Here is a 26,574-nt window from a genome sequence, read left to right as displayed (position 1 = left end):
TACCTAAGCCTGTTAAAATGGCAGTAAGTGTTCCAGTGCTTTGCAGTTTGCTTCAAGGTGTGAGCATGCCCCACACTGAATGTGGCTGGTTTCTTTGGTTTAAGTCACAGCTGTGGTGTTAAGGTTTTCAAAGCTTTTTACATGAGTTCTTGTTTTATATATGGCAGACAGGAAAAACAAAGCTGTGTCTCAGTATAGCATAAAGGAGGTTTCTTTGGAGATACCTTTTAATGGGAGGGAAACTTCTGTGAAAATGAGTTATTTAATCAACAATGAAAGTTAATTTTACTATTTGCTTCAGAGGTTTAACCGCTAAGACTGAGAGTGCTGAATACCATTTTTAAAGACCAGGACCTCACTGGGATATGATGTTATATCCTATATAGTGGATATGGAAGTCATCCCTCTCTCTAGTTTATAGCCTTAATTAAACTACTCGTCCACTGTGTGAAAGGTGCTGAAGGAGAGTCTCCAGGACTTAAATAATTTTCTAAGTCATTCTGTTACTGTTGTCATAGGATTTTCACACGTCTGAGTTTTGAGTTGGGGGTGAAGGCAGTCAGATGAAACCATGCGTATTATTACCACAGCAAATTTCACACTTCAATGATTTTTTTTTCTATTAATTTTAGCAAAAACTTCTGCCTTTTTACTGCAAAATCAGCCATTTTCTATTTCCATGGATAGCATTTGACTTTTCTAGGACAAAGTTACTACAAATGGTGTATAAATATAGCAGCAGCTAATAGTTGGGCCTAAATTCCACTTTTTTTTTCTGTCAAACTGGGAATCTTTGAATGACAAATGTTTAAAGCATTGACAAAGACACATAAGCTTCACTGGAGCTTACCAGTACTCTGGGTCTACCAGCTAGAGTGAGAGCCATCAGCTTCTTTCATTCACATTTGCATTTCATCTCCAATCAAGAGGTGTAACTGAGGAGAAAATAACCCTTTCTTCTCTTCCTGACATAAGCTAATTGTTCTGTGTAATTTGAATTCAGCAAGAAGACAAAGAATTTTGAAACATAAAAACACACAATTAGCTAAATGGGAGGGACTGTACTCAGTGCTAACAGTTATTAAACATATATGTGCTAAGAAAATCAGGGTCCAGGTTAGTAGGCAGAATCTGCTTTTTATTTTAAGCACGTAAAAATGTGATCTTTAATATTCTAGCCTTGTTTTGCAGATACTTTTTATTTAGTTCCCTTAATTTTTTTTTCTCTACCTCATTATTTCTTTTTATGAATGGGGCTGATGCTTGGGTTCAAGCTTTTTTAAAAATGCATGCAGGAAGAGTATGAACTATAGGACAGTAAATACTTTTTTAAAAAAAGGAAAAAAAAGAATAGAGGTGAATGAATGATATCTTGTACATTTTTGAAGTGGGAGGCCTGAAGACTGAGTTCTAGTATAGATTGATAAACATCAGTGATGTTATTTGCATAAGTCATTTGTCATGAATGAGTTATACTGATGAAAAATTTAGGTAGTGTTCTAAAGAAGTATTCTCTTCACACATAACGAGATCATTTTCCTACTATGTCTTTATTGTGTACAGCATAGTAATTTGCAAAACATCTAAACAGGTTTGTCACAAGAATTTTATGTATTAAAGGCACGAATGGTTGTGTAGCCTTATAAAAATAAAATGTGTCCAATTGTCAGATGACTCTGCTGACATCAGCTCAAATCCTCCCACCTGGATGTGAAAGGGGCTTGTATGGTGGGCTGTGGCTCTTTTGTTTCTATTTTCACTGTTTCTCATCTCAAACTGCAGAAAATGTTTCTCCTTACTTTGCATTATTAAAATATAAAATGTTTCCCTGTTCACATGTTAACTAGGTACTCACAGTATAGTTGCTAGGGATACTGTTGACCTTCTAAAAGATTATGTGCAAGAGGGAGAAGTATACAAATTCTAACTGGTTGGGAAATCAGTATTAATCAATCCTAAAACAGGACATGCCAAAATCCTTCCATCTATTTCAATGATTTAAAGTAGAGCCAGGAATTCTCTAGTAAATAATTTGAATTTTAGGTTCACCCTACCCACTCTCAAGTGCCTGGAAAACCTCTGGGAGTATAAAGTCCTGACTCAAAACCAGCACGGCTTAGGAAAACTAAAAAGTCCTTAATTATGCCTGATGCAGGTGTAATACAGGATAAAGAGGATTAAGGGGCCTGAGAACCATAACAAGCAAAAGAGAGTCAAGTTATGGTCATGGCAGAAAATGGAAGAGAAAAACCTGAGTCTTAGTCTGAGATCTTTTTCACTGTCCTTTTGTTCAGCTTGTTCTCTGAGATCATGACAATGACCTATGTCAGAAGGCTTTTGTGAGGCTTATTTCATTAGTTCTGAGCCACAGTGCAGTAGCAACAACTGCCTTTAGGATAACAGCACACAGAACTGTAAAGAATTCATACCAAAATCTGTGTGTTGGCTTGCTTTGTTTTTGTTAGCCCTGTCAGTCCCAGTAGTATCATACTCAACTAATAGCTGGTGGAGTCACTTCCTGAGGGGAATGTTGCACAGGACGAGGTACTAGGAACACCGATTTTCATACAAGAGGCAAAATAACAATGGACAGTTGCTCTGATGTGAAGTCAGAAAGATAACCTGTTTTTCTGCACTAGAAAATTCAAGAGTAACTAGTGTTTTGCTTGCGAAAATTTGAGATGAAAGAATTGCTTTGAGGTAGTGGGTGTTTGGAGTGGCTCAACAACATAAGGCATGAAAATATAATGGTATGTTTGGGAGCTGGGAAGCAGTTTTTTTGTATGTTGTTTAATTACCTCACATAGTGGAAGGTTGGGAGTCTTCCAATATGCCACTCTGAAACCACCCAAAAATTATCTTAAAATGGAAAGAATTCCTATCACTAAAGATATGCTTATCCATAATTTGCCATGCTTCATTACAATATGCTGTTGAAAAATGTGATCATCTACGATCTTATAAATTATTAATTTATGCTATAGTCTCATGACTTTCTCTGCTCATGAATAGAACGGGTACTTACAGGTATTTCCTTAGCATTTGTATTAAAACAAATGCCAAACTCTTGATTAGTTATAGAACCTGATAATACTAAGCAATTTATTCAAAATGCAACTAATCATGAAGGTAGGGCTTAGGAATGTTTACTGTTGCTTAGAGTGAAAGAGTGTGTAATTAAAATGATAAGGTAGCCATGATTGGAGTAAATTATTGAAGTTACAGAGATGATACCTTAAACCATTTGATTAATGTTGAGAGACCTTGATTGTGAGTATGTTCTAGGCCTTTAAACATTGAAAATATGGATCCTTGAACATAATCCTTTCTTCAGTGGGGCTTTTGCAGACTGAACTAAACTCATGCTATTTTTCTGTTTCTTCCAAATCTTCTACAATTTGATCTGCATATTTTTATCTGTCTTTGTCTACAAATATTTTTTACCTGTTTACCTGCAACTTAAAATTGTCAGAAAATGATTGGAAATGTGTTTGCTAATCTGAGGCATGGCTAGGAAAAGAGGCTCATGTATTCCTGAGGAAAATCCAATTGCCAATTAAGATTTTCATTAAAGTATTTGAGTCATAGTTAATTTGCATTAGGATTTATTATCTGAGCAAACCTGACCTATTAAACCTTCTAAATCTATTACTGTCAGTTAATGTCATGATTACAGGAAGATCACATGTGCTCTGGAAATACAGCTGTTCCACCAAATTTTTAACTTGAAATCACCGTTGTGAAGTTTATCACTGAATTATTAGACACAATAAATTATTTTATGCTAGCCACTCTCATGTCCATCTTCTTAATGTTTTCCTTGTCATGATAAGTGCCTTTAGCCTTGCAGGGTAATGAAAGGTTCTCGTATCAAGTCTGATTACTACTCTAACATTTTCCAGGCATGCTTGGTGATGAGCTTGGCATATGAAACAATTTCCTACAGTAATAAAACTAATTAAAGTGGGCAGTCATCCCCACATCACTCTTTAATGAATTATAATGAGCTCATTAATCTATCCAGTCTTGCTCACCACATCTCTTGACTAAGCTTCTCTGGCAGTATACGATAGAACACATGCCCAGGAAAAAAATGGACACTGAAATGCATCTATTTTCCTATTTTTTACATAAAAACAGGAGGAAGCAGAAGGATGCTCAAACTGGAATATGCTTTTTAATAATCAGAATTGGAAAGGCTGAGCAGCTAAGTCCCTCTAATGGTGGTGAAGGAAGAATCATGCAGGAACTTAATGAGGTCCAGTATTGCACTGCAAGTGATAGAATAATTAATGCTTCTGTGGCACATACACATCATATAAAATATGACTTTAAAAAAAATCTCTTAGTAACTGGCTCTCTGGGGAAACTGCCTAAGGAAAATAACATCAAACTCATTTTTGGCTGAGTTTCTTGGCATTTTTCTTTGTTTGCTCCAAATGAGCAGAGAAGAGCTTGCAAGGTTATTTCATAACCAATTTCATAATGACAAATATTGGAGAATTAAGTTGTAAGATTTATGAGTGGAAAAAGATGATTCATGCAAATATACATCTAGAAAAAACACCTATTTTTCTTTGATTCTAACCCCACAACTTTCTCCATCTGTAACAGATAAAGTCTCGTAATAGCAAATCACAGCTAACTAATGGAGTTACCTGGTTCTCTAGTAGCATTCCAATGCTCTTAAGTCAAATCCCACAGGCATATTTTTATATTAGTTTATGCATGGAATTTTATCTCTATTTGGCTTAGTGCATTTATATGTTTCTTGACAGGGTAGCTCAGAAACAAGGAGAGCAGTTCTTATTGTGTATTAGCATATTCATTATGCTGGTGAGTGGTGTATTAATTAGACTGTACTGTTTTCTATACTTGCCAAACTAGGTGTTTATACTTGGTATTTATTGTCTGAAGAGACTTAAATTTTGTAGTATCATTGTAGTTATGCTGTCATAGGACAATTATCTTATGATCGCTGAATTTTGTTTTCTCTGTTATTTGACACAGCCTTATTTTTCTCAAAAGCCTTTTTTTTCCTCAGGAAATCATTAAGACAAACAAGTCTTGTCTTTTGCAATGACCATAATGCTAGTCCAGAAATTTGATTTTCTGTATGTATGCAAAGTGGAAGGTATTTGAAGATTGATATATCTGCATAAACTTGCATCAAAATGTCCTATTGGTTGAACAAGAGTTTATTCTCAGCTGAAAAAATGTGTTTCCATTTAAGGTCAGTAGGTAATTGAATATGCAGTAGAGGAGGGAGTCCTACTGACTGTACAGTCTAGTTGACTAGCTCAGTTGACTTCACTGCAGTGGAGTACATACACTCTAATTTGGAATCTGTTCTTGACTACTGATAAGAAGAGATAAAACCTCAGTGGTTCTTGAGAAGCACTGTGTGTCAGAGCTCAGTCAACTAATTGGCTGTAGGTGAAAGAGGAGATAAAAATGTTTTTATGTGGAGAAACAAATCCGACTGTGCTTGGCAAGTGTGATAAAGCAGGAAAAAATCTTCACGTTTTATATGTGTAAATTTTACATAAAGTGTAGCAAGGTGTTCTGAAAATGATTTGCTGATTTGCTCACCAGCTGTGAATCTTTTTGCTATTCATTCATATTTCCTTTAAAGGGTCAGTAATATTACATATATACAAGTATAGAGGACCTCATGTTCTCTCAATACACCTTCATGATATATATATATATGTATATATATATAAACAGAGTCAGTGAAACATCTGAGGTTTCATTTTATCTAAATATGAGGGTTTCTTTCTTTTCTGTGTCACCATGGTGGATCTAGGGAACATTTTGGAATAAATTAGTTAGGCTGGTGTACTCAAAGATGGTCAAAGAAAAGTTACTTGTACTTTGCACATGATATCCATGCATGCAAGCATTTGTGTATGTGATCCTAGACTTTCCTGGAATGACACATTATTTTCAGATTTATAACTTCAAGCAGAGCTGGCTGGATCTCTTCTCCTTTCTTACTCTCTTGAGAGCATTTAATAAGATTACTTCTGTTAATTCTAATGTACTTGGAAGATCTAAAAACATATTCATCACTTTCTTCCCTGAATCATCCTCATCAATCTAAAGTTATTTTTATATGTTTTTATTCAGATCCTAAAGAAAAATTTGATTTTGGCTTTAAAAGCAGTAATAGTAAAATAAAAAAAAAAAACAACATATATTCTGTCCTTTTTGTGCACAAGATGTTGTTTTGTCCCATTTTTCCTCACAACTGGAAGAACCAAAGTCATTATTTTATAACACTTCCCTTTCCTCCTCTCTGAAATTTTCTTGTGATTCCAGGAGGCGAGACAAAGAATATTTTAAAGCTGATATATTGAATTCAGCATAAAATGGTGAAAATTGTATCACATATACAAGCTGATAGTAGAATACTACGGTGGATTCAGGAGATACTTGAGTTTAGTGGCCTGTGCCGTGTTGGAGCTAAGAGAAACTTTTCTATTGATTGCCTCACAGGGCAGCCAGGATCCAATTTGGACTTGTCTCCTTCTGTTTAGACAAATGAGGTTTTGTTTAGGTAATTTTCTCCAAATATGAAGAAATACATTTACTGGTAAATGGAAATAATGAAACTTCTGCAAAATTCTGCAGGTTGGCAGATATTTTTACTTTATTTTTTTGGCCTGAATATTTTCTGTCATGCTGCTTGGCAGAAAGAAACTGACATACAAATTGAAAAGTGGCTGCATTTCCATTGTAAATTAAATTATATTTGCACAAAGTTATCGATTTTATGAGTATTTTTTCATGTAACACAGGCTATGTGTATTACATGATTAATAAGGTTGTTTGTCTGTAAAAGTGTGAAGAGGTTTTGGTTTTGCTGATTTGGTATTAGGGAAAAAAATAGATATGAATATTTTATCCCTGATGATAATGAGAGTTGATAGGACAATATTAAAATTCTAAACATATGATTACAAACAAACAAAACCCCACCCTGATTACAGAAGCCTTTTGTCAAATTAGTCAGTGCAATGAGGTCTTCCAGAGAATTTGCAATGCTGGAAGAAAAACGGTGGTTAAGGAAGCACTTTTTGGCAAAAAATACTATAGTGAAGAAAAAGTATAATGAAAAATGTGGTGTTTGTTTCCACATCAATAGATGCATTGCAGCACTGGGGGAACTAATCCAAGGAATGAGTCTTGAGATGCCAGTTTGATATCTGAGAATATAGTAATGGAACAGCAGAAAATAGGAAATCTCTTGCACCAGCTACTCATTCTGAGTATGAGGCTGATCTGAGTTCTGTTGAACTGCTGACTCCTGCCTACTCTCTATTGCTCTGATCTTTGTTGCTGAATGTCAGATGGAAATAGACGGCATTTTGTTTGGTGGGGGTTTTTTTGTTTGTTGGGTTATTTAAAACAGTTCTTTTGTTTTGAGTTTGTTATGGTTGAACTAGTAGAAAGTGTTCTGGAAAATAGATTTGCTTGGACCATGAATGAATGTAATAATGGGGGAAGAGCAGAGCTGACTACCTGAGATTTTAGTCAGACCTCAGAAGTCTGCTGGAAGAGTCATACATGCGAGTAAGGGTGATCTGTTTTGTGTAATTAACTCAATTAACAAAAACCTTTCAACAAAGCCTTTCATCAAGGGCTTCTAAAAACTAAGATGATGAGTAGAAAAGTCTTCTTTTGGATTAATGGCAGATTAGGTGTACAGTACAAAAGACAAAGGAAGAATTATGCTTCTAGAAGGTCCAGAATAATCAGAATTCAAATGGAGTTTGAAATGCTGCAGAAAGATTTCATCACACTACATTTATTCTTAGTAGAATCCTGATCACCTGGTTTAAAGGAACAACACAATCCAATTGGGAAGAGTGGAGGAGAGGTTTTGATCAGAGATACAGGATGTCCTATGTAAGGAATAAGATATTTGTTAGCTTCAAACAAAGATGACAGTAGTTAGGCAGTACACATATGGATTTATAAAACAATGGAAGTCATGGAGGGGATGAATAGGAAATACACCTGTCTTGTCTTAAGGAAACAGGAGCAATGACATTGTTCCACAGCAGGCTGAAAACCAGAAAAAGTTTAAGGGGTTTTGTTCCACTTGTTTTCTCTACATGAATGTAGAATTTATTTAGGGATATCACCAAAGGAGACATTGTACTGTGTATGTGAATTCTGGCCATAAAGGGAGAATAGGTGGATTGATTATATTGGGAAGAATTCATTCATATCCTTTGTTATACTCTTGGCTGCTATTCATGATTAGGTTATTTCTTGGGCTTCACCTGGTATAATCATTCAGTTTTTATGTTCTACAGTTTATTAATCAAGCTTCATTCTTTTAAACTTAATGTTTTTTATTATCACTCAGAAAGAGAGAAAATTTCAACTGGAGTAAAAAAAGAATCCAAATCAATTTGCTCAATCTGTATTTCAGAGTTAACAGAATTGGCTCACTATGAAGAAAACACTGTTAATTTGGCTTTTTACTCATAAATGTCTGAAGTTAAAGTAGCATAGTTTATATAGCTTCTTTGAGTGTTACCTTCACAGTAGGCTGTCAATTGAATTCCAGTATTTAAATTGGTATAACTGCCCTAATTCACCCAGTAAAATATTTATTGACATGTAACTGAACTTATGTTATAGTATTGCATAGGTCTTTTTATAGGGTTAATCACCCTTATTTACCATTAGAAGATCAGATCCTTTGATCCCCAAACTCCATTTGATTTCCTGATCAAGAAAGGAAGTAGAGAGTTGTTCCTTTAGAAGTGTCATTTAAATACTGGAGCTGTGTGGAATGATGTCTTTTTCTGATATCATTACGGTTTACAAAGTTGATTAAGGATTTTATTTATTTGTGGTTTTCCTAATGGAAGGGTAACTTGGAGTGAGACTGCATATGCTGGGTCAAGGTGGTCGTGGGAGATGGCTCTGGGATGTTGTGTTATGTTTTAATGGGAATTTCTGAAGCAAGGACTTGCTCTCACCCTTGTTCTGGGTTTCAGCAACAGCTGGCAGGGCAGTGTGACATGAGAAGCAGGCGAGTTAAGTGTGACCATTGCCTGCAGTCAGCAGGGATACTCTTTGGGAGCGTCGCTGGGACTCCAGCCAAGACTAACTGGTCTGGCAAGGCACCAAAACAGCAGATGAGCCAAAGGAAAAAAATCAGTGTGCCTTGCACATGTGAAGAAATGCAGCCAGCCAAATCATTTCTCTCCTGGTGTGATTGAAAGGAATTGATACAACAGATATGAAGTGATCTGTAGGTAGAGCTAGAAGAGAGCACAGAAAGGGAAAAGACACGCTTGTGTACGTGAGGTGCCATGGTGTACTTACAGCAGGGAGCAGAGCAGTGACTTCATTTTGACACTTGAAACAAATAATACAGACTTGGTCTCTCTGCTAATCTTAGGGTCTTTAAGACTCATTAAAACAAGAGTAACAATGAACACTGCAAGTACTCAGGGTCTGACTGAAAACTAATTTCTGAAAACATGGTCTGTAATATCCAGCAGTCTGCTTATGTAATCTCAAATAGGTAGATGCTCTTCCTTTTGTAAAACATGTTAACACAAGTGGTGTCTTAGTTAGGAGAAAGACACTAGCACTCCTCTGCAAATTTCATGTAAGGTCCACAAAACTACTTGTAGCTTTTCAGGTGGTATAAAGTGAACCATAGAAGATACCCACAATACCGAGTCTAGATTCCTGTGCTGTTCACAGAAGAATACTGTGCATGTTAAACCTTGTGTTTTCTCTGAATGTTCTAGACAGTTACCCAGAATTTTTTTAATTTTAATGCATACATCTGCTTAATGCATAACTTGGAGGAAGCTTCAACTGTTGCAGCATTTGTGTACCTTTCTGGACCTGATGTTCAGTTTTAAATTTCTTAGTTTTATTTATTCCAGGGTTATTTCTTAAGACACTATATTCTAAGTGTTTGTTGTTTTTTGCAGTACCAAGTTGGTAAACAATCTATTTAGCATCTGAAATCCAGCACATTTATCAAATGAGTTTTATTATATTCTAATTTTATGATATTTCTTTGGAAATATATTCTGTTTAGTATCAGAGGAAAAGCACTAAATTTATCTTCCAGAGTACTTGGTTAGTTCTGTTTATAGCACTTTGATTACAGTAAGCACGTCATGCCTCTTTGTTCCAAAGCATGAAGAAATATAACGTAAGTTTTCAAATTAAAATGATTATTCTTTTTGGCACTTATGCATAACCTGCTGCAGCTGTCTTCACACATAGAACAATTTTTCATCTTGTGACCTGATCTGAGGAGAAACAGATTTGCTATTATTTTCCCAAATGAGCAGAATTAAACTAATGGCGCTGAGAGGTAGCAATCACTGTCATAGCTGGCAGCTGAAAATAACTAAAGGGGTGATAATCTGAAGAATATTCTGACCACAAATGTATGCAATAATAACAGCAGATCTATCATGAACTTGCACCTAAATAGTGGATTTTTTAAGTATCAGGGGATGCAAGTGAGGAAAATGATAGATAGCTTTTTGCACACAGCTACTTCTGCATTTTTATGAAATACACTGGGAATTTAGTCTGCAAGACTTGTTTTGATTATCTATATTTAATAAAATAAAAATAGTTTGAAGATGTACTATTTACAGATTATACTGTCTGACAGTTCTCTTTAACAATGAGGTGTTAATTGACTTTTTATCAAGCATTTCCAGAGTCATGGACATGATTATTACAATTGAAAGCAGAATTCTTATCCTTTTTTTCTTAATAAAATAATGAACAGCATTCATAAAAAACAATGAGAATAATAATGACAATGTAATATGTAGTATATATAATTTATTAAGCTCTGCAAAATGGCCTGAAAGCTAAAGGGTATACAAGTAGCTTATGAAAACATGCCTAGAGTGTAAATTGAATTATTTGGACTGATAATTCCATAGCATTCATGTTCTTATTGGACTGGTAGCCTTGATAAAATATTGGCATAAACTCATTTTGCAGAAACATAAGGAATCAAAGTGGCAGAGGATATTGGTTCAGTAAATACAAAAGTAAATGTCACCTGGCAGACTTTCATATCTGTGGGCATTTAATTGCTTTTAGTTGGCTTCTGAACTCCACTTATATGACAGTCTGCTCTTTTACACTCTATAAATATTGTAAGGAGGAGACATATTTTGCAAATGTGGTCATGCCTGCATTATAATTGGGCTTATTTTTCTAAACAAAGGAATACACGGGTCAGATATCTATTAGAATGTGGAGGTAGCTAAGAGGCCAGCTCTCACAGCCCCAGAGTATTCAAATCGTATTTAGAAAGCCCTGCTTTATGAGGGAAATGTTTTTTTTTTCAGCTTAGTAGTTGCAGTGTAGATTTAGCATACACTGAGTGCATGCTTTCCTAAAAGCAGGCCATCCTTTTCAAGTTATTTCCTCTTCAAGATCTGTTGCTGTTACAATTCATTAGGTGGCATTACTGGGTTTTTGGGAGGTTTGGGTTTGGACTTTATTTTGTTGTTGTTTTTTTTAGTAAAAATCCCCATCAGACTGTGTCTGCTATTTCTCATTCACCTTGAGAAGCTTTTCTCAAAAAAATATTTGGTCTTTCCACAGCAGCTTTGCCCTGTATTGTAGTTTCTCAGCAGATAATGAAGCATTTCAGACCTCCTAAGGAGTAGAAATGATCCATTCCTGAATTCACACTATCAGATATACATTGCTGTTTGCCCACAGACTAATGAATAGCGCAGCATTCCACCAGTTTTTGCTGCCTTCCACACCTTTCAATAACGTGATTTCTTCGATATCATTCACACAATCCTTCACTGAAATATTTTGGTTCATGCATGACAAAAGGATTTTCCGAGCCTCTTCTCCTGCTATAGCTTTCAGTAGTTATTTTCTGGAGGGTCTATATTCAGTGTTTTGGCAGCAGTTTTTTCCACAGCATTTTTTATTCTGTTAGTGCTACATTCAGACAGGTGTACGGGATATTGAAATTGCCCAAACCTTTTTGCAGTCAACTGCTTGACAATGTGTTTTTCTTTCTTTTATTCACGCTTTTGCATTTGAAGAAAGATTGATGCTTTTGCAGATACTGTGCAGCAAAATGAGATTATAAAATCCTAATTCTGCTCTGCATTCAACAACAAACAGCTATCTGCTGCTCCAAGAAAGCAGGGCTCTATTGTGTGTAGCGGTGACTTGGGGAGATGACCACCATCACTCCTTCCTCTTTCTTTCCCTTGCTTTATGTACCCATCATGATGCCATTTTTTATGGAATGTTCCTTGGATCAGTTGGCTGTCTTGGCTGTGTCCCCTCCCAGCTCCTTTGTGCCGCCCCTCTCTCCTCACTGCAGCAGCAGCACGGGGAGCAGAAAAGGCTTTGACGCTGTGTAATTGCTGCTTGGAAAAACCAAAATCATCTCTGTGTTATCAACACTGCTTCCAGACCAAATCAAATCCACAGCGCCATACAAGCTGCTGTGACGAAAGTTAACTCTACCTCAGCCAAAATCATCGTGGAGTCCAAACCTAAGAGTCTCAAGTACCCCAGAAATTGCGGAGTGCTCTTTTACAAGGCTGTGGTAGCCTGCACATTGATAACAAGGAGTTGATAATGCTGGGCACTGATTTCCAAGCACCACGTCCCACTGGAAGTGTGCATCAGAATTTTGCTGAAATGAGGCAATGCAAGGGAAAAACCTTAGCCCTACATGCTTTTCTCCAAGCTCTGAAGATAGTTATGGTCTGAATTTTATGTGACAATTGTTGCACGGAATATGGAAGTTAAGTGCCTGGAGAACTGTGCCTTGCACACGTGAGGAAGATCCAGCTGGCTGCTCGACTGCTTTTTGCCAGGAGAGATTTTAAGTCTTTGGAAGCTCCATGGGGCAGAATCTTTCTTCAAGCTCTCACTAGTCCAAGGGAGTTCTACTTCGCCTTTTAGACAAAACCTAGTAACAAAGCTCATCTCAAAAATCTTTCCTGCTGTGGTTGAGGCATGCTGTTACGAGGCCTCATTGCTGCATTTGCTTGGGTATGCTTTCCAGAAGATGTTTTTGAAATAGTCTTGGCTATGGGACCTTGATGCTTTTCTTTCTCCGCTGTGTATTGAACTATTTTATGCTGTTAAAAAGTAGAAATTCAAAAGGTAGCAACAGTGTAAAGCTGTGCTGGCAAAAAGAACTCAGAACAATGTAACAAAAATTTGAGGTACCGTAGCTAATGCCACACTGTTTTTAAAACCATTTTGTTAGATAAAGACCTCATTTTGATAAAATAATAGTTGCTGATACTCAAAACCATATTTTTTTAGAAGCAGATATTTTGGCTAACAGTAATGTTAAACATGTACTAATATCATATTCAGTGCTGCGGGCTGTATTCTGGCACGCACTAAAATTTTATTTTCAGCTAATGTGCCTAAACATCAATCTCCTAGTAGATGGTAAAATGCTGCTATTGCATGTAATGAAGAAAACTTCCATGAGTTTTTCCCTAACAGAAGTAATGTGAGTTCTGGCTTTTTTATGAATTTGTTTCTTTCAGAAGGTCTATAGTAGCACTGAAGTAGTGTGTAAGTGGCCAGAAATGGTGTAACTCTTTCTATTGCAGTTGTTTTAAATATTTGCAATATTGATGTATATGTGTCTTGTTTCTTCTTCCAGTTCTGTTAGAGGAGATGATGAGTAACATAATTACTTTGAAAGATAATAATTATAACTTTTTATGTGATGAAAATGGGATCACACTCTACTTTTTTTGTCCTGTATTTCTGTGCTTATTTGGATTTACAAACACATTAGTACTGGCAGAGTGCAAGTTTATCACACTGGCTATACCCTTTACACCTCTTAACTCTATACAATCAAAATAATTTCTGCACTCTTACACTGTTGTTAGCTGATAACTAGAGGTCAAATTTTTTTATTTTCACAGTAAGTGTTTTGAATATACCACCAGATTTCCAAAAGTTTTCTTGTCATATATGTCTTGTGGGTTTACGTTGTTTTTTTTAATTTCAGTAATAATACTCTAAATTAATAAAGTTCCCAAACTAAATGTTACCATGCTAGAAGGATGTGAAAATAGAGTTCTTCAGTTACAGCTGTATAACCAGCTAGATGGCTGGTTAGTTTGCTAGGTTTTTAGTTTATAACAGTTCTGTTTGTGAATTGAGTTTATTATCTGGGATGTCTATCAGAACAACAGAAAACTACATGATTGATATTTCTTCTTCAAATACGATGCTGAGACTTGCATGAACTCATGAGATTTCCTGGGGACAACTTGCAGCCTATCTCCTGGACATGGGTTTGGCTAAAGTTTTAGCTATTAGGGTCACTTTCCTGCAGGTCAAATTGAGTTACAGTGATTATTTCACTAAGTGGTAACTGTATTCTTTCCTCCCCCAGTTAATACCAGAACTGCTGCTGGTTTACCTGATGTGGGACAAAAGATGGAGAGGGTGCTTTCCTTTGCCTCTGGATGTCTGTTGTGCTCTTTTTCATCTCTCCAAAATCAAGATCTCTGCAATAATGCTCTAAATTGATATTTCTCTAATGTTGTTTTGTATGATTAAAATTACAACATTTCATAGCTGTTTCTCAAATGAGGAGGAATGACCTGATAGGATCTTCAATAAAAAGAGTTAAAAGATTCAGAAAACAATGAAATGGACTTCTGTGCAGGGAGCTATTCAAATTTCTATGCAATGTCTTTGGATACATTAATTTGTTTATGCTGCAACTTAGAAAATGTTATTGAAAATACCACACATGACAAAGGAAAATTGAGTTTCATTATTTGAATGTAATTATCTCACACTATGTGAAACAGCCTTTTCTTGTCATGAGCAAAGTAGAAGCGTTAAGCCTATTATAACATCTCTTTTGATGTTTTTCTAGGATGGAATAAAAGATGAATGCTCACTGCTGAAGCTGCAGCTGAAGGAGAGAGACGAACTCATAGCCCAGCTTCGTGAGGAGCTGGTAAGCAGGAGAGGCAATGGGGGGAGTTTTGTAGGTGGTTTTGGGTTCATTTACCTGATAATGTCACGCCAAGACCAGAAATTAAAGATACACAGTTTCACACCTGCTATAGAATTACTAGCCTAAGGCTGTGTTAATCATTCAGCTAAACACTGATAACACTGACTGTACTTTTCTAGGGACTTGTCAGCCTCTGAAGTGGCTACTGTCTAGGTTCACTGCTTGTAAAGGCTTCTTTGAAGAAATTGTGTTGACAGTTGTCTGATCAGAAGCAGATAAGCACATGTGCCAGCAATCTTGAAGGGCCATGCACATGCCTGATAAACTGTCACTACTTTTTCCATGAGCTGCTTCTCGCATCTTTGAGATTCTTTAGTAGAAAAGGAAATACATTTTTTTTTCTCCATAATAGATGTCTTTACATAAAATAAGAAATATTCTTACACTTGCTGGACCTTTCCTTAGCATATGAGCTACTAATGCTTGGCTACTGCTGCTTTAAGGATTGGCAAAATACTTTCCAGTGACTGAAGTTAAATAAGTGATACAGTGATTAAAAAAAAACTAAGCACATGAAAATGCGTTTTATTGTATTGTTAAGGCTGTTTGTTATAACAGACTTTTAAGATTCTTTTTCTGATGGAATGTGATTAAAGCACACTGTCTTCAGTATTTTTAAATAGAGAGGGAGTTTCCACCTCCTCTCTCACAGCAGAGAACTTAAGCACTGCATTGAAATCCTATAGGGTCACCACATTCAGGAGGATATTCAGCACATACATTCCTTCCATGAAAGCTGCAGCTGTGTGGGCACCTAAGATTTTGTCTAAGCACCCTTTGGGACAAGGGATTGTTTCCCTAATTAGACCTTAATTAGCTGATCTACCTCAGGGTTTTCTGTGCCTTTCTGTCTTGTGCCTCTCCTGCCAGCTCAGAACTCAAACAGAATTAATTCAGGTCTAGCTGCTACTGCGTTTTTTGATACTCACTAAAAGCAGGAGTACACTTTTAAGCCAAATAACTGAATTTCAGGTTCTGTGGGAAAAATGTAATCCTGCCCAAGAGTGAAAGATTTCTTTGCTGTATTAGCATCTGCAAAATAAATACACATCATCAATATTCTTTGCTTTGTATTTGGCTACATTAAGAAATGATGTATTGTGTAATTATTATCTAAAATTAAATGACAAAATGGGACACGGGGTGCATCAAGCTTCTCCACAGTCCTGGAGCATTAATTTTATATCTGTCTAGTTCAGAACATATGCTATTTAACTGGTGGACAATTTTGTCAGTGTAAAATTACCCACATTGATACAGGGAGCTGTAGCTCATTTGCTGTTAACTGTTGCCAAAGTTCATCTGTACATACGACATTTGAAGAAAAAATAACCCACAGGGAACTGTCTATTATAATAGACAAAAAGTATAACTCCCCAGGGCTGTGAAATAATGATTTCTGTTTGATTGAAAGTATCATGGATATAATCCATGATACAAATTTTGTATCCATGATTGACTTCAGTTTTGACACTCTTAAATCTTGTAAAGGAGTGCAGGTGGGATTATTGAGACCATGTTTAGTCATTTGAAATGGAGCTTTGAAAGGACTCAGTAGAACTGGTTTACTCCTAATTGAACTGAATAAAGCCTGGTTGGGAAGTGAACACGACAGAAACTATTTTAGTTTATGAAACCTAGAAAAAAATGAGTGGGTACCCACAACATAGGAAAAAAAGTGTGTGTTGGTTTTTTGTAGTGTGGGTTTTTTTGGGGGGTTTGGTTTTTGTTGGGTTTTTTTGAGCTGTCGAAGTACAGTCATAGATATACTTTTTTAATCTCTACTGCATCAATACTGCACATCCAGTGCCCCTTTTCTGGAGGTGCCCTGGGTTCTGCCACCAAGGCACTTCATGAAGTTGGCTCCTGATTGTGTGAGATGCTCTTAGAAACTTTTTGCAGTGGTCTCTTGAAGGAAAGTAAGCTGTCTCTCAGAGCTGTTAAAATTAAATTAAATTTGTAATGATTTCCAGGAAATTCTGATAATGTTTTCCTTGCTTGCATAAAATTCACCTAAAATTGATGTGAAACATGCTTTAGTATACTGCGATTGCTATGTTTACTTATGTTTGTAAGACTTATTTATTAAGACTAAATATTTTGGAAGTGATTGTTTACACAACCTAAGAGCAGTCATTTTTGGCTAATGAAACTGTGCATGATTTCATATAGCTGCAGTTTATTACAGGCATAGACTATTTTCACTTAATAGAAAATGAGAACTTTTGTTCTCGTGTCCTGGGGCAGCCTATGTTCCCTTTGTCACTCTGAATATGGAAATATAAAATTTGTAAATGCAACTTGCCTGTCTTGAAATCGTGGCATCAGGATGCTAATTCAAAAATAGCACATAAAAATTGATTTGAGTAGGAGTCAGTTTTGTGCTTCTTGAGAAGTACATGAAAATCTGTACTTTGCAGCATTCAAGTTGAATGTTTGCATGTAGATGTAAAACCCTTGCTTAGCTGGTTTTACAGCTAAACTCTTCAGCTAACGGAAAGTGAGCTTCAGTAAATCTTGGTTCTCTGGGAGCTTTTGCTTCTTGTTTTCCTCTAGATTTTCTAGACTTTTCTAGTAGTTTTCCCCTCTGCTGTTTTTTTTTCCTGATTTTTAAATACTTTTTAAAAAAGCATTTCTATCTCATTAGAGTGCATTATGAAGGAAACCTTGAGTTGAGCTGTGGGAGCTTCAGAACATGTAATTGTTATGTAGCTTTTTAAGGGAGAAAAGGCTAAATACTACAGAAATTAATATAGGGGTTTAGATGCTCAGCTACAATACTCAGGTAGAAAGGATAAAATGGAAGGAGCCATCATCTACCTCCTAGTAAACAAAGAAGAATAGAATAGTCTCAGATTTTTTGTTTGTTCTCTTTTTTAGTGATTAATTTATGTTGTCTCCCTTTGTCATCAGAAGTGTGTCTGTCTTTGGAGAAATAAATACATGTTGGTAAGGAAGTGGAATTAATTCTTCCACGCTTCCACTATCTCCTGAAAAATCCCTGCTTTGGAAATGTCAGGCACCCAAACCTGTTCTAAAGGTACCTGGAAATGGTAAACCTCAGGAAAAATTGAAAATTTGGCTTCAGACTATCATTTGTCTCAAAACTGTACTCATTTGTGAAAATATTATCCAAGAAATCAAATTAAGCATATCCATTCTACAAGGAATGTGCTCTTCTTTTCTCTTTTCTTCTTTTTTTTCCCCTAAAATAACCAAAATAAATGAATAATTTAGTTTTCATTGGGCATGAAGATGTTTGAAACCTCAGCTGTCTCATACCCGAGTCAGCTTGCAACTGCATCTTTACATATATTTTCCCAAATCGATCTTTTTCCGCTGCAGTGTGAGCACTTAGAATGACTTAAGCAGAAAATATTTTCATGCTGTATTGGCAAAAATAACTGACTGCTATTTACAGTAACATTTATTCCATTGCTGTCATTGGTACAGAAACATTCATGCTGAAAAATGAGTCTTAACAACATTATCCTTTCAACCTTGATTCCCTGTGTGACTTAAGTCGTATGTTGTACCACCAAAATGAAAAATGGAGTGAGGCAGTTGGGATGGATTCTGAGTGGAACTGGAGGCAAAGTTAGGTCAGGAAATTAATCCCCCTTACAGCCAGCTGTTGGGGATATTTTTCTGCTGTGGAGGTGGCTCTTTATCAAATGTTGGACTTGGTGCATTTATGGAATAGCGAGGTACAGTGCTACCTAAATGGGCTTTACCTCAAGTAGAAGTTGCTGCTTTAGGACTAGATCCTCTGGAGTCAGCTCAACAAAACACAGCTACCCTATTTTTATTTTTTAAACTTTTTTCCTCATCTTTTCAAATCATAAATAAGCTCTATCTCCCTGCCCAAAACTTAAATTATTTGAGAGGGCATGGGACTTGTGATGTGGTTTGGGGGGAAGGGGTTGGTGGGTGGTTATTTTTGGTGAGGAGATTTTTATAATTGTTGATTTATTTGCTGTATCCTAAATACAGTGTATTCCTGGAGGGCAAGGGTGATGGCAAGCTTAGTTGTTTCCTGTAGGTTGGTTTCAGTAATGGTGGGCAATTAGCCAATTGCTCAATTTTTGAAGTATGGTGAAGATGAGTACTTGTTATTCAGCTTTGAAGTGTAACAGAAAACCTTAGATGCATTTGAATCCTGCTGATGAACTACTTATGAAAGACACTTAGGTTAAGTGTAAAAATCACCTCAAAATGTAGTTATGCCAGTGCAGATCCCTTGAATTTTACAGTCTTAACATCACAACTTCTTTTGGCAGGCAAAGAATGAGATCAATAAATAATGTGGATAAAAACGTCATGAACACATGGTGAAAATAATTCTTTGAATTGTTGTGAAAAAGAGAAATTTTCATTAGTCCAGGCTACTTTCAACATTTTAAAAACAGCTGTCCTTGGAATTTTAAAGGTATTAGATAGTTCCCATTTGAAAAGGATAATAGTCCTTATTTCTGGAAAAAGAAATCTAGATTAATCTTTACACTAATTACCCATTTGCTTTACAGTCTGTCAGTTTTTAGTATTGTTTCATGTTGGCTGTTTTTATGAGAGGATATTACAGACCCATGGATAATTTACATGAGAACCAGCATTTGTAAGTAGTTCCAAATCCTCTTCACCATATTTAGGAAAAATTAGGAGTAGAAAAGAAATAGATTAGGTGTACTTAAACATTATTAAAGTGTCAGGCATCTTCCCCCTTTTTTGCAGGAGAATTAATTGCATGTATTCCAGAAGAGGCTTATCTGAGCAGTAATTACTCTCTGAATCAGTTCTGCAAGACAGACATGGAATGTGAAAATGGCAATATCCTATAACCCACAATGGGGATTAGGCTCCAACTCTTTGTCTACACCAGTCCCTTGATGAAAAGCTGCCAGTCAGATAGGATCTTTAATATTCTTGGATGCTTTTAGAGGTGATTCTGCGTATGAGTTTAAGTTCATACTACAAAACATTGTATCATGGCGTTTGGCATAGATAAAAAAATATGTCACAAGCACAGAGTGAGTTCCTGGTCTTACTGAGGCTCTTCTCTGGAGTATTTTATAAAAATAACACTGCAGAATGAGCAGACCTGAAATACAAAATTTGTCCGAAGTCTCCCTTAAGACATGGTGCCAAGGCTTGCCCTCCTTCAATAATAATGCACCTTGTGTGCTTATCTTTGGCAGGAGTGTCACTTGTAGACAGCTGCCTTCATGAGATGTACAATGTTTTACTGATGGGCCTTCTAGTATAAGCAGGCAATTCTGATCTGGCCTTAGGCCAAAATTTAGGAAAACTTTAGTTTTTGATCTATCTGAAAAGGACAAAATGTACGTCTCAGTGTCACCTCTCCTTTCTTTTTCACTTAATATTTTTAACCAATTTTTTACTCTAGTGGAGATGTAAAGACAGCTGACAACAGGTGACTTTCAGGACAAATGGAAATGGCATCTTGGGGATGTATAGGGAAGGAAGACTTCTGTGTGTTGCAGTTCAGCTTTGTAGATGTTTTCCTTTGTAGGATGAAAGTTGGCTTAACAGTATTGAAATTCATTGTTGCTTGATTGCAAGTTTGTGATATGAGATAAATGCTCAAAGAAGTACTCAAGTCTGAGCTGGCCTGAAAATGACTGCTGTTGGTATCATCTAGTGAAATACTGTTGTGTATGTGCTTATAAGAGAACAGAGAAAAGTAATATTGATTAAAAGCAAATGCAGGTATGCTGGGAAACTTGTTTTGCTTCTGAAGATCAACAGTTTAATTTCTATGACTTAACACCTTTAGTATGTGGCTAAAAGCATGTGTGTGATGCATTTTAATTGTAATTGTCTGATATGGATGACTTTCAGATTGATAAATGCATTATCCTCACCTCTGCACTACAGTGTTTAATGAATCAATTGGTAGTGTTTTGTCTTCTAATAATTAATTTTCTGATTGGGGAAATATTTTTGCTCTTCATGATGTGGGGATGTCTGTCTGTGCAATTTTCTAAAGATCTGATAGAAAAAGAATGTTTTGTTTGGTTTTTCTTTTCTCCCCTCAATCTTAGTTTAGTGTCATGCCCAGTTTTCTTTGCCACAGCTGGCCATAATTAACACAAAAGTCTGTACATACACACTAGTATAGCAGTCATCAAAAATGAAGAATCATCTGCATTTTAATACCAAAATATATTTTTTCTTTGCATGCTAGTGAAGTTTTTTGAGGAAGGGTGTAATGCAGTTTTCATTCTCAATGAAAATTTTTTCATTCATTTTCAGTATATTCCAGAATTTAAAGACATTTTATATTTTTGTCTGTAAATAACACATTGTTGTTCACACATGAGCATTTTTAGGAAAAAAAAATAAAATTAAATACTTGGATGTTAGAATTGAGAAACTGTTCCTAAGACACCAAAAAGCTGAACTACAGTATCTGTTCTTTTCCTAAAGTAAGTAACCTAACAAGAAATGAGTTGTATTAAAGTATTTCTTGCATTCTCTAATATTGCTTCTCAAAGACTGACTCTGTAGATCCTCTCCAAGTTTTGTATATTTTTTGTTGTTCCATTATCCATTTGTTTGTTATATGAAATGAACAAGATTTAAGAGAGTCAACAAAGAATCCATTTCAAATTCTTTTTCAAAGACTGAGCACTTTCTCACTGAAGATATCTTCTGTACTTTGGCATCATGAATGTTGCATGGTTCAAAGGATGCTCCAGCACTTCCTCAGGTGCTCTGCCTTCTTTGAAACACATTCTTTAGTGACTGAGTTCTGTGTAGAGCTGGGGTGGGTATGTGGAGTTTTAGTAGAACTCCCACAGAAGAGTTCTGATTCCTACCTAATTCATCCATGTGAGGTTTTAGCTCTGAAATTGGGAAAGTTGCCCCTTCCAGTTTCTGGAGAGCAAAAATGCCTTTTACCATAGCTGTTTCCCAGGGTTTGGAGAAGTGAATTAAATAGAATACAGTACTACTGAGCTTCTAAATTTGAGCAGCTAATCATTATACTGCAAGCCCTCTCTTACCTCTGTTATTAGCCTAGGATGGGTGGGACTGATGCTGGGGCTGGAGAGCTGCTGAAGTGGCCATTTATTTCAGAGATGTTAGATAAATGCTTTTTTTTTTTTTTTTTTACTTTTTTAATCAGAATAGCAATCTTACAAGAGGTAGGTTTTGGTCACAGTGTCAAGCCTCTTTCTTCCATCCAGGTCTCTAATGCTCCCCATGGATTCTTTCTTCTGCTGTTCTGATTTCATGCATCTTTCTTCATCTTTTGAAATACTGTTCCCCTCTTTCTTTCTATAAAAACCACATGCAGTCAGCACATCTTTTAATGTCCTGTGCATGTTTTATCAATTCTTTATCCAGAAGCTTATTGATGCCTGCTTCTGGTTTTTGTGTGGAGACTTTTTTCAAGCTTAGGCATTTGTAATGCTGCACAGCTGTAATATTTTTGGCTCTGATGAGATTTTATCAGTATCCCAGTGCACCAAGAAGGGAAGGGGTTCTGTAGCAAAGCTTTCAGCAATTACCTGCTGGTTACCCTGTATTTAGGCTGGGTGTTTGCTGAGATAGGCAGTAGGCTGTACAAATGCCCTTCATCACCCTGCAGGGAGGAGGCAGATGACTGAAGAGCTGTAATGCATTCATGCCAAGTGGTAGTAAAAACCCCCTTGTGGGGATATCATTGATACAAAAGTGTGTTACAAGACTATGTACAAAAGCCTGAGTAGTGTCCTAGCAGAGAGCTAGCTGGCTTGCAAATTTCTGCTTTCATTGGTAAGCTGTTTCCAAAAATTATTGCTCAAGTAATCTCCTTTCCTGTTTTGTCTCCTCTGAGTGTAATGGAATGAACATTTTATATTCCTTTGTATCTTGATTAGAAGAAAATAAAACAATAGTATATGGTCATCATCAAAAAATCAAATAAAACACCAATCTTACTGACTTTTAGCCGCATATTAGAGTTAAATTACAAGGAGAAAATAAGGTACTGGTTAATATTAGGTCAGCTTAATCTCACTTGTACATTTATTTGGTTTGTCTGCATTCTCAGTACTCAATTCTGGCTGTTTTTTCATTAGATTGCTCTGTATGGCTAGGAAAATAAAAGCAATGAACTGTTTCTTAATATTCTTTGTTGACTTCAGAATATAGAGTGAAAATATATCTTTTTTGGCTTGATTGGTGAGGTTTTTTCAGAGCTGTTCTTCATGAATAATTCAGTACGTTTGAAATGTACTTAACGTATTTTAGCGTTTTCTGGTAATAATGGAAGACATTTATCTTACAGTTCCCAATTTGACTTACAGATGATATTGTTTTTCTCAAAGGGAGCTCTTGTGACTTGCCAGAAGAGTAATAGAGTTTGCAGGCTGTGGTATTTATCAGAATTCACTGATTATTAGCACAGGGATTTATAAAACCAGACTTTCTCCAAGTGTGATATTTGTGTTTCAGCTTACAGATGAGGAGGGTTTCACTCAACTAAGCTAGTTGAGAAATAGGATGCTCTATTATTATGGCTTTAGAAAAAACAAGTGGAGCTATTGTGCTGGTAGTATGGTGATGGGAAGGAATAAAACTGTGTAAACTTGCACCCGTCTGGTGGGGCTGCTTGCGGTGGAGCTCAGGTTAACAGGCTTGAAAAGTACGAAGTGGTGCAATTAAAGGATGATCTGAAGCAGCTGAACAACTTGTTCTGTTTTTTAGCTGAACTGTGTGTTTCTCATACTGCTTTCAAGAGCAGGGTGTTGGGCTCTGAATGGTGGGAAGGGTGGTAGACAGAGGACAGGATTTTTGGATTGTCCCTGGATATATACCTTGTAAGAACACTGCGGACGGAGGCATGGTTAGAAAATTGCTGTGCAAATAAATAGAAAATGCTGTGCAAAGGATCCTCATTAAGCCAGTGTGAATAAGAAAGTTTTGACCATTTTCTGCAATTTTTTTAGAAGTCATCTTATTGCAACTCGTTCAATTTATGGAAATAGAATTCAGTTCTTAAGGGACAAAGATATTTGCTTCTTTTTGTCCCTCCAGTTCAAAGCCACTGGGGTGATGAGGCTATAGAGAAAGGAGCTAATGAACCACAAGTAGCTTAAGAGATCTGCTCTAGTACTATTTTGTCTTTATTTGTCAAATCACAGCTAGTGATGTATGTATCTGTTTGTCTTGACTTTAACCTAAAAATTGATGGACCATTCTGCTTAGCCAGCAAAATTAAAGGAGTATCCAGGCAGAGAACTTCTTTCACATATGTTATTCTGCAGAAAAATGTTTATTGGTAAAGAATGTTAGAGAAGTGTCAAACCAGATTTTTGTAATCATGTAAGCAGATTGAGGGGGAGAGAGAGAGAGAAAGAGTGAGAAAATGACTTTCTAAACTGTAAGGTGACAATTAAATGCTAAGTGCAATTGCTCTTAACCTGTAAGATCCTGGGCATCAGGAAGCTTCAAGTTGCGTTCATGCCTGTTTGTCTGCATAGAAAGAACCCTAAAAGTGTGGCAAAAACAAGGCTAAGACTTGGAAAATTGCCAGAATCAGTAATGAAACAGGTCAGTAGAATTTTTATCTTACTTCCATTTCAGCTTTGTTTTTCCTTTTTAAATTAATTTTGATAATTTATTTTATTTATTTTTCATGAGTTATTAAAACCTTCCATACATATGAAGGCCCTAACTTTATGGAAGGCTGGTCTGATAAGGAATACATAGAATTTGGCATGAGAAGTATTAGAAACAGCAAAGGCCTAGCAGTGACAGTGTTGCCAGAGAGTTGTTGATACAGGCAGTTTTGATATTTTATTTTTTTTAGAACCTAAGCAGGTAACTTAAGACAATGGGTAAATTAGGAGTGAAGAACCTTAGAGGGTGCCATCTCGACTCCAAGTATCCTGAGAAGGCATATATTTACATAGAATCTCTACATGACCACTGACATTTGGGATAATCACCACTGTCTCAGTAGAAGATAATCCATAGAGCTGAGAACTCAGCATTGCCTCTGTTAAACTGAATCCTTAGGAATGCCTGAGAAACTACACTTAAATGGGATATATCTTTAGGGAAATAGTGTGTGGGAAAACATTTTTCTTGTCAAGGGAAGTATAAAGCTAAAATAGATGAAATGATGGAATACAGGTGGGTAGGGTGATTACAGCTCACAATTTCGGTTCTGCATGGAACCGAGTATCAGATGAGCACCAGGTGCACCAACTAGATGTTGCTGTGCTTTGTCTCAGTAAGAACAGGATACAATTACTCCATAATGAGTCTTTCTTCCTCAGATAAGGTACTGAAGGCATTGAAGGACCACTTTTCAAAGCAGACTTCTCACTTTCTTTTCTCACAGCTTTGACCAATACAGTTTATAAAATTTGTTGTCATAGCTTTTAGTTTTACCAGTTTATTCAGTATGCATAGATAGGCATTCAAGCACTGCTCAAAAAAACCCCCCATGTTTTTAATGGTTATGTCTTGCTGTTCTAATTTAGTCTCCTTCTTTTGCACAGAATGCTTTGTACTTTAATTATTTTCTGACTTAGTATAATATAATTAATAGAAAGGACATCCCAGGCTAATAGGCTTCACCAAGTTTGTTTAGAAGGGTGAGGAATCTATTTGCTTTTCCCTGGAGAGCTGCTGCCTAGATAGCTGCTCTACACAGGAGAGGGGTTTGTGTGAGGTGACTTCTGGAATGCTTTTCAGGCTCTTTTGTCTACTTAGACTGGTGTACACCAAAAATATCAACATAAAATGTTGATGGCAGTTTGCTCATTTAGTTTGCTGACCATCTCTTCACAGCTGTATTGCACCATACATCAAACCTACGGGACAGCATCTTTAAAGGGCTCTCATGGGCCTCACATCTACAGGCTACAGGAGTTTAGCCCTATGAATGCCTTAGTGTTTCTTGATCAGCTTTCTTAGTCATTACATCAGGCTGCAGAATTAAAAATGTTTATTGGTGAAGAATGTTACAGACGTGTCAAACCCTATTATATTACTTGACATTTCATCATGATTTTCACTTTTCCTTTAGCAGAGCTCTATTAGCATCCCTCTTTGTGTTTTGTGGTGCTGGAGTCCTTGTACCTGTAATGGAATGATGTCAATAAATAAAACATAGAATATTCCAGAGTCCAGTAATGTTGCTAGTCTTCTACACTGGGTGAAGTAGGTCCTGAATTGTACTATAAATAGTATTATGTTTTCAGAAGGTAAGGGAGTAGAATTTTATAATTATGACTAATTCAAGCTATTGAGAATGATCATGTACAAGGTGACATCTTTCACAGCTCCTCTGTTTTTATGCTAAAATAAGTGAAAGTAGCTATCTTTCCTTTATCTGTGAAACATCTGCTTTGGTTTTTCATATGTAATAATTGTGAGAGATTTGCATGGACAGGCTTATGCATGGTTCTTTGCTGTTAAAAGCAGAAAAAAGTGTTTATTAATCCCAGCTCTCAGCCATACATGAACATCTACCTTGGACTTGATTC

At 36.3% G+C, this 26,574-nt stretch overlaps 1 protein-coding gene across 35 annotated transcripts in view; it reads left to right on the top strand.

Moving 5' to 3' along the window:
• Positions 1-26,574, top strand: part of CCSER1 (coiled-coil serine rich protein 1) — a 648,564-nt gene that overhangs the window by 363,511 nt on the left and 258,479 nt on the right. For 33 of the 35 annotated variants that reach the window (XM_086888587.1, XM_086888585.1, XM_086888622.1 and 30 more), the window contains one exon: positions 14,927-15,010. In XM_086888587.1, coding sequence (XP_086744713.1) covers positions 14,927-15,010 — 84 coding nt within the window. Of the gene's footprint in view, positions 1-14,926; positions 15,011-15,189; positions 15,584-26,574 lie in introns of those variants that run through there. The other 2 variants (XM_086888618.1, XM_086888621.1) reach the window with 1 other exon arrangement.

This window comes from Cyanistes caeruleus, chromosome 5 (assembly GCF_971803275.1).
Source record: "Cyanistes caeruleus chromosome 5, bCyaCae1.hap1.1, whole genome shotgun sequence".
Lineage (NCBI taxonomy): Eukaryota > Metazoa > Chordata > Aves > Passeriformes > Paridae > Cyanistes > Cyanistes caeruleus.
The sequence above is the reverse complement of the archived record's forward strand: the minus strand, read 5'-3'. Positions and strand labels throughout refer to the sequence as shown.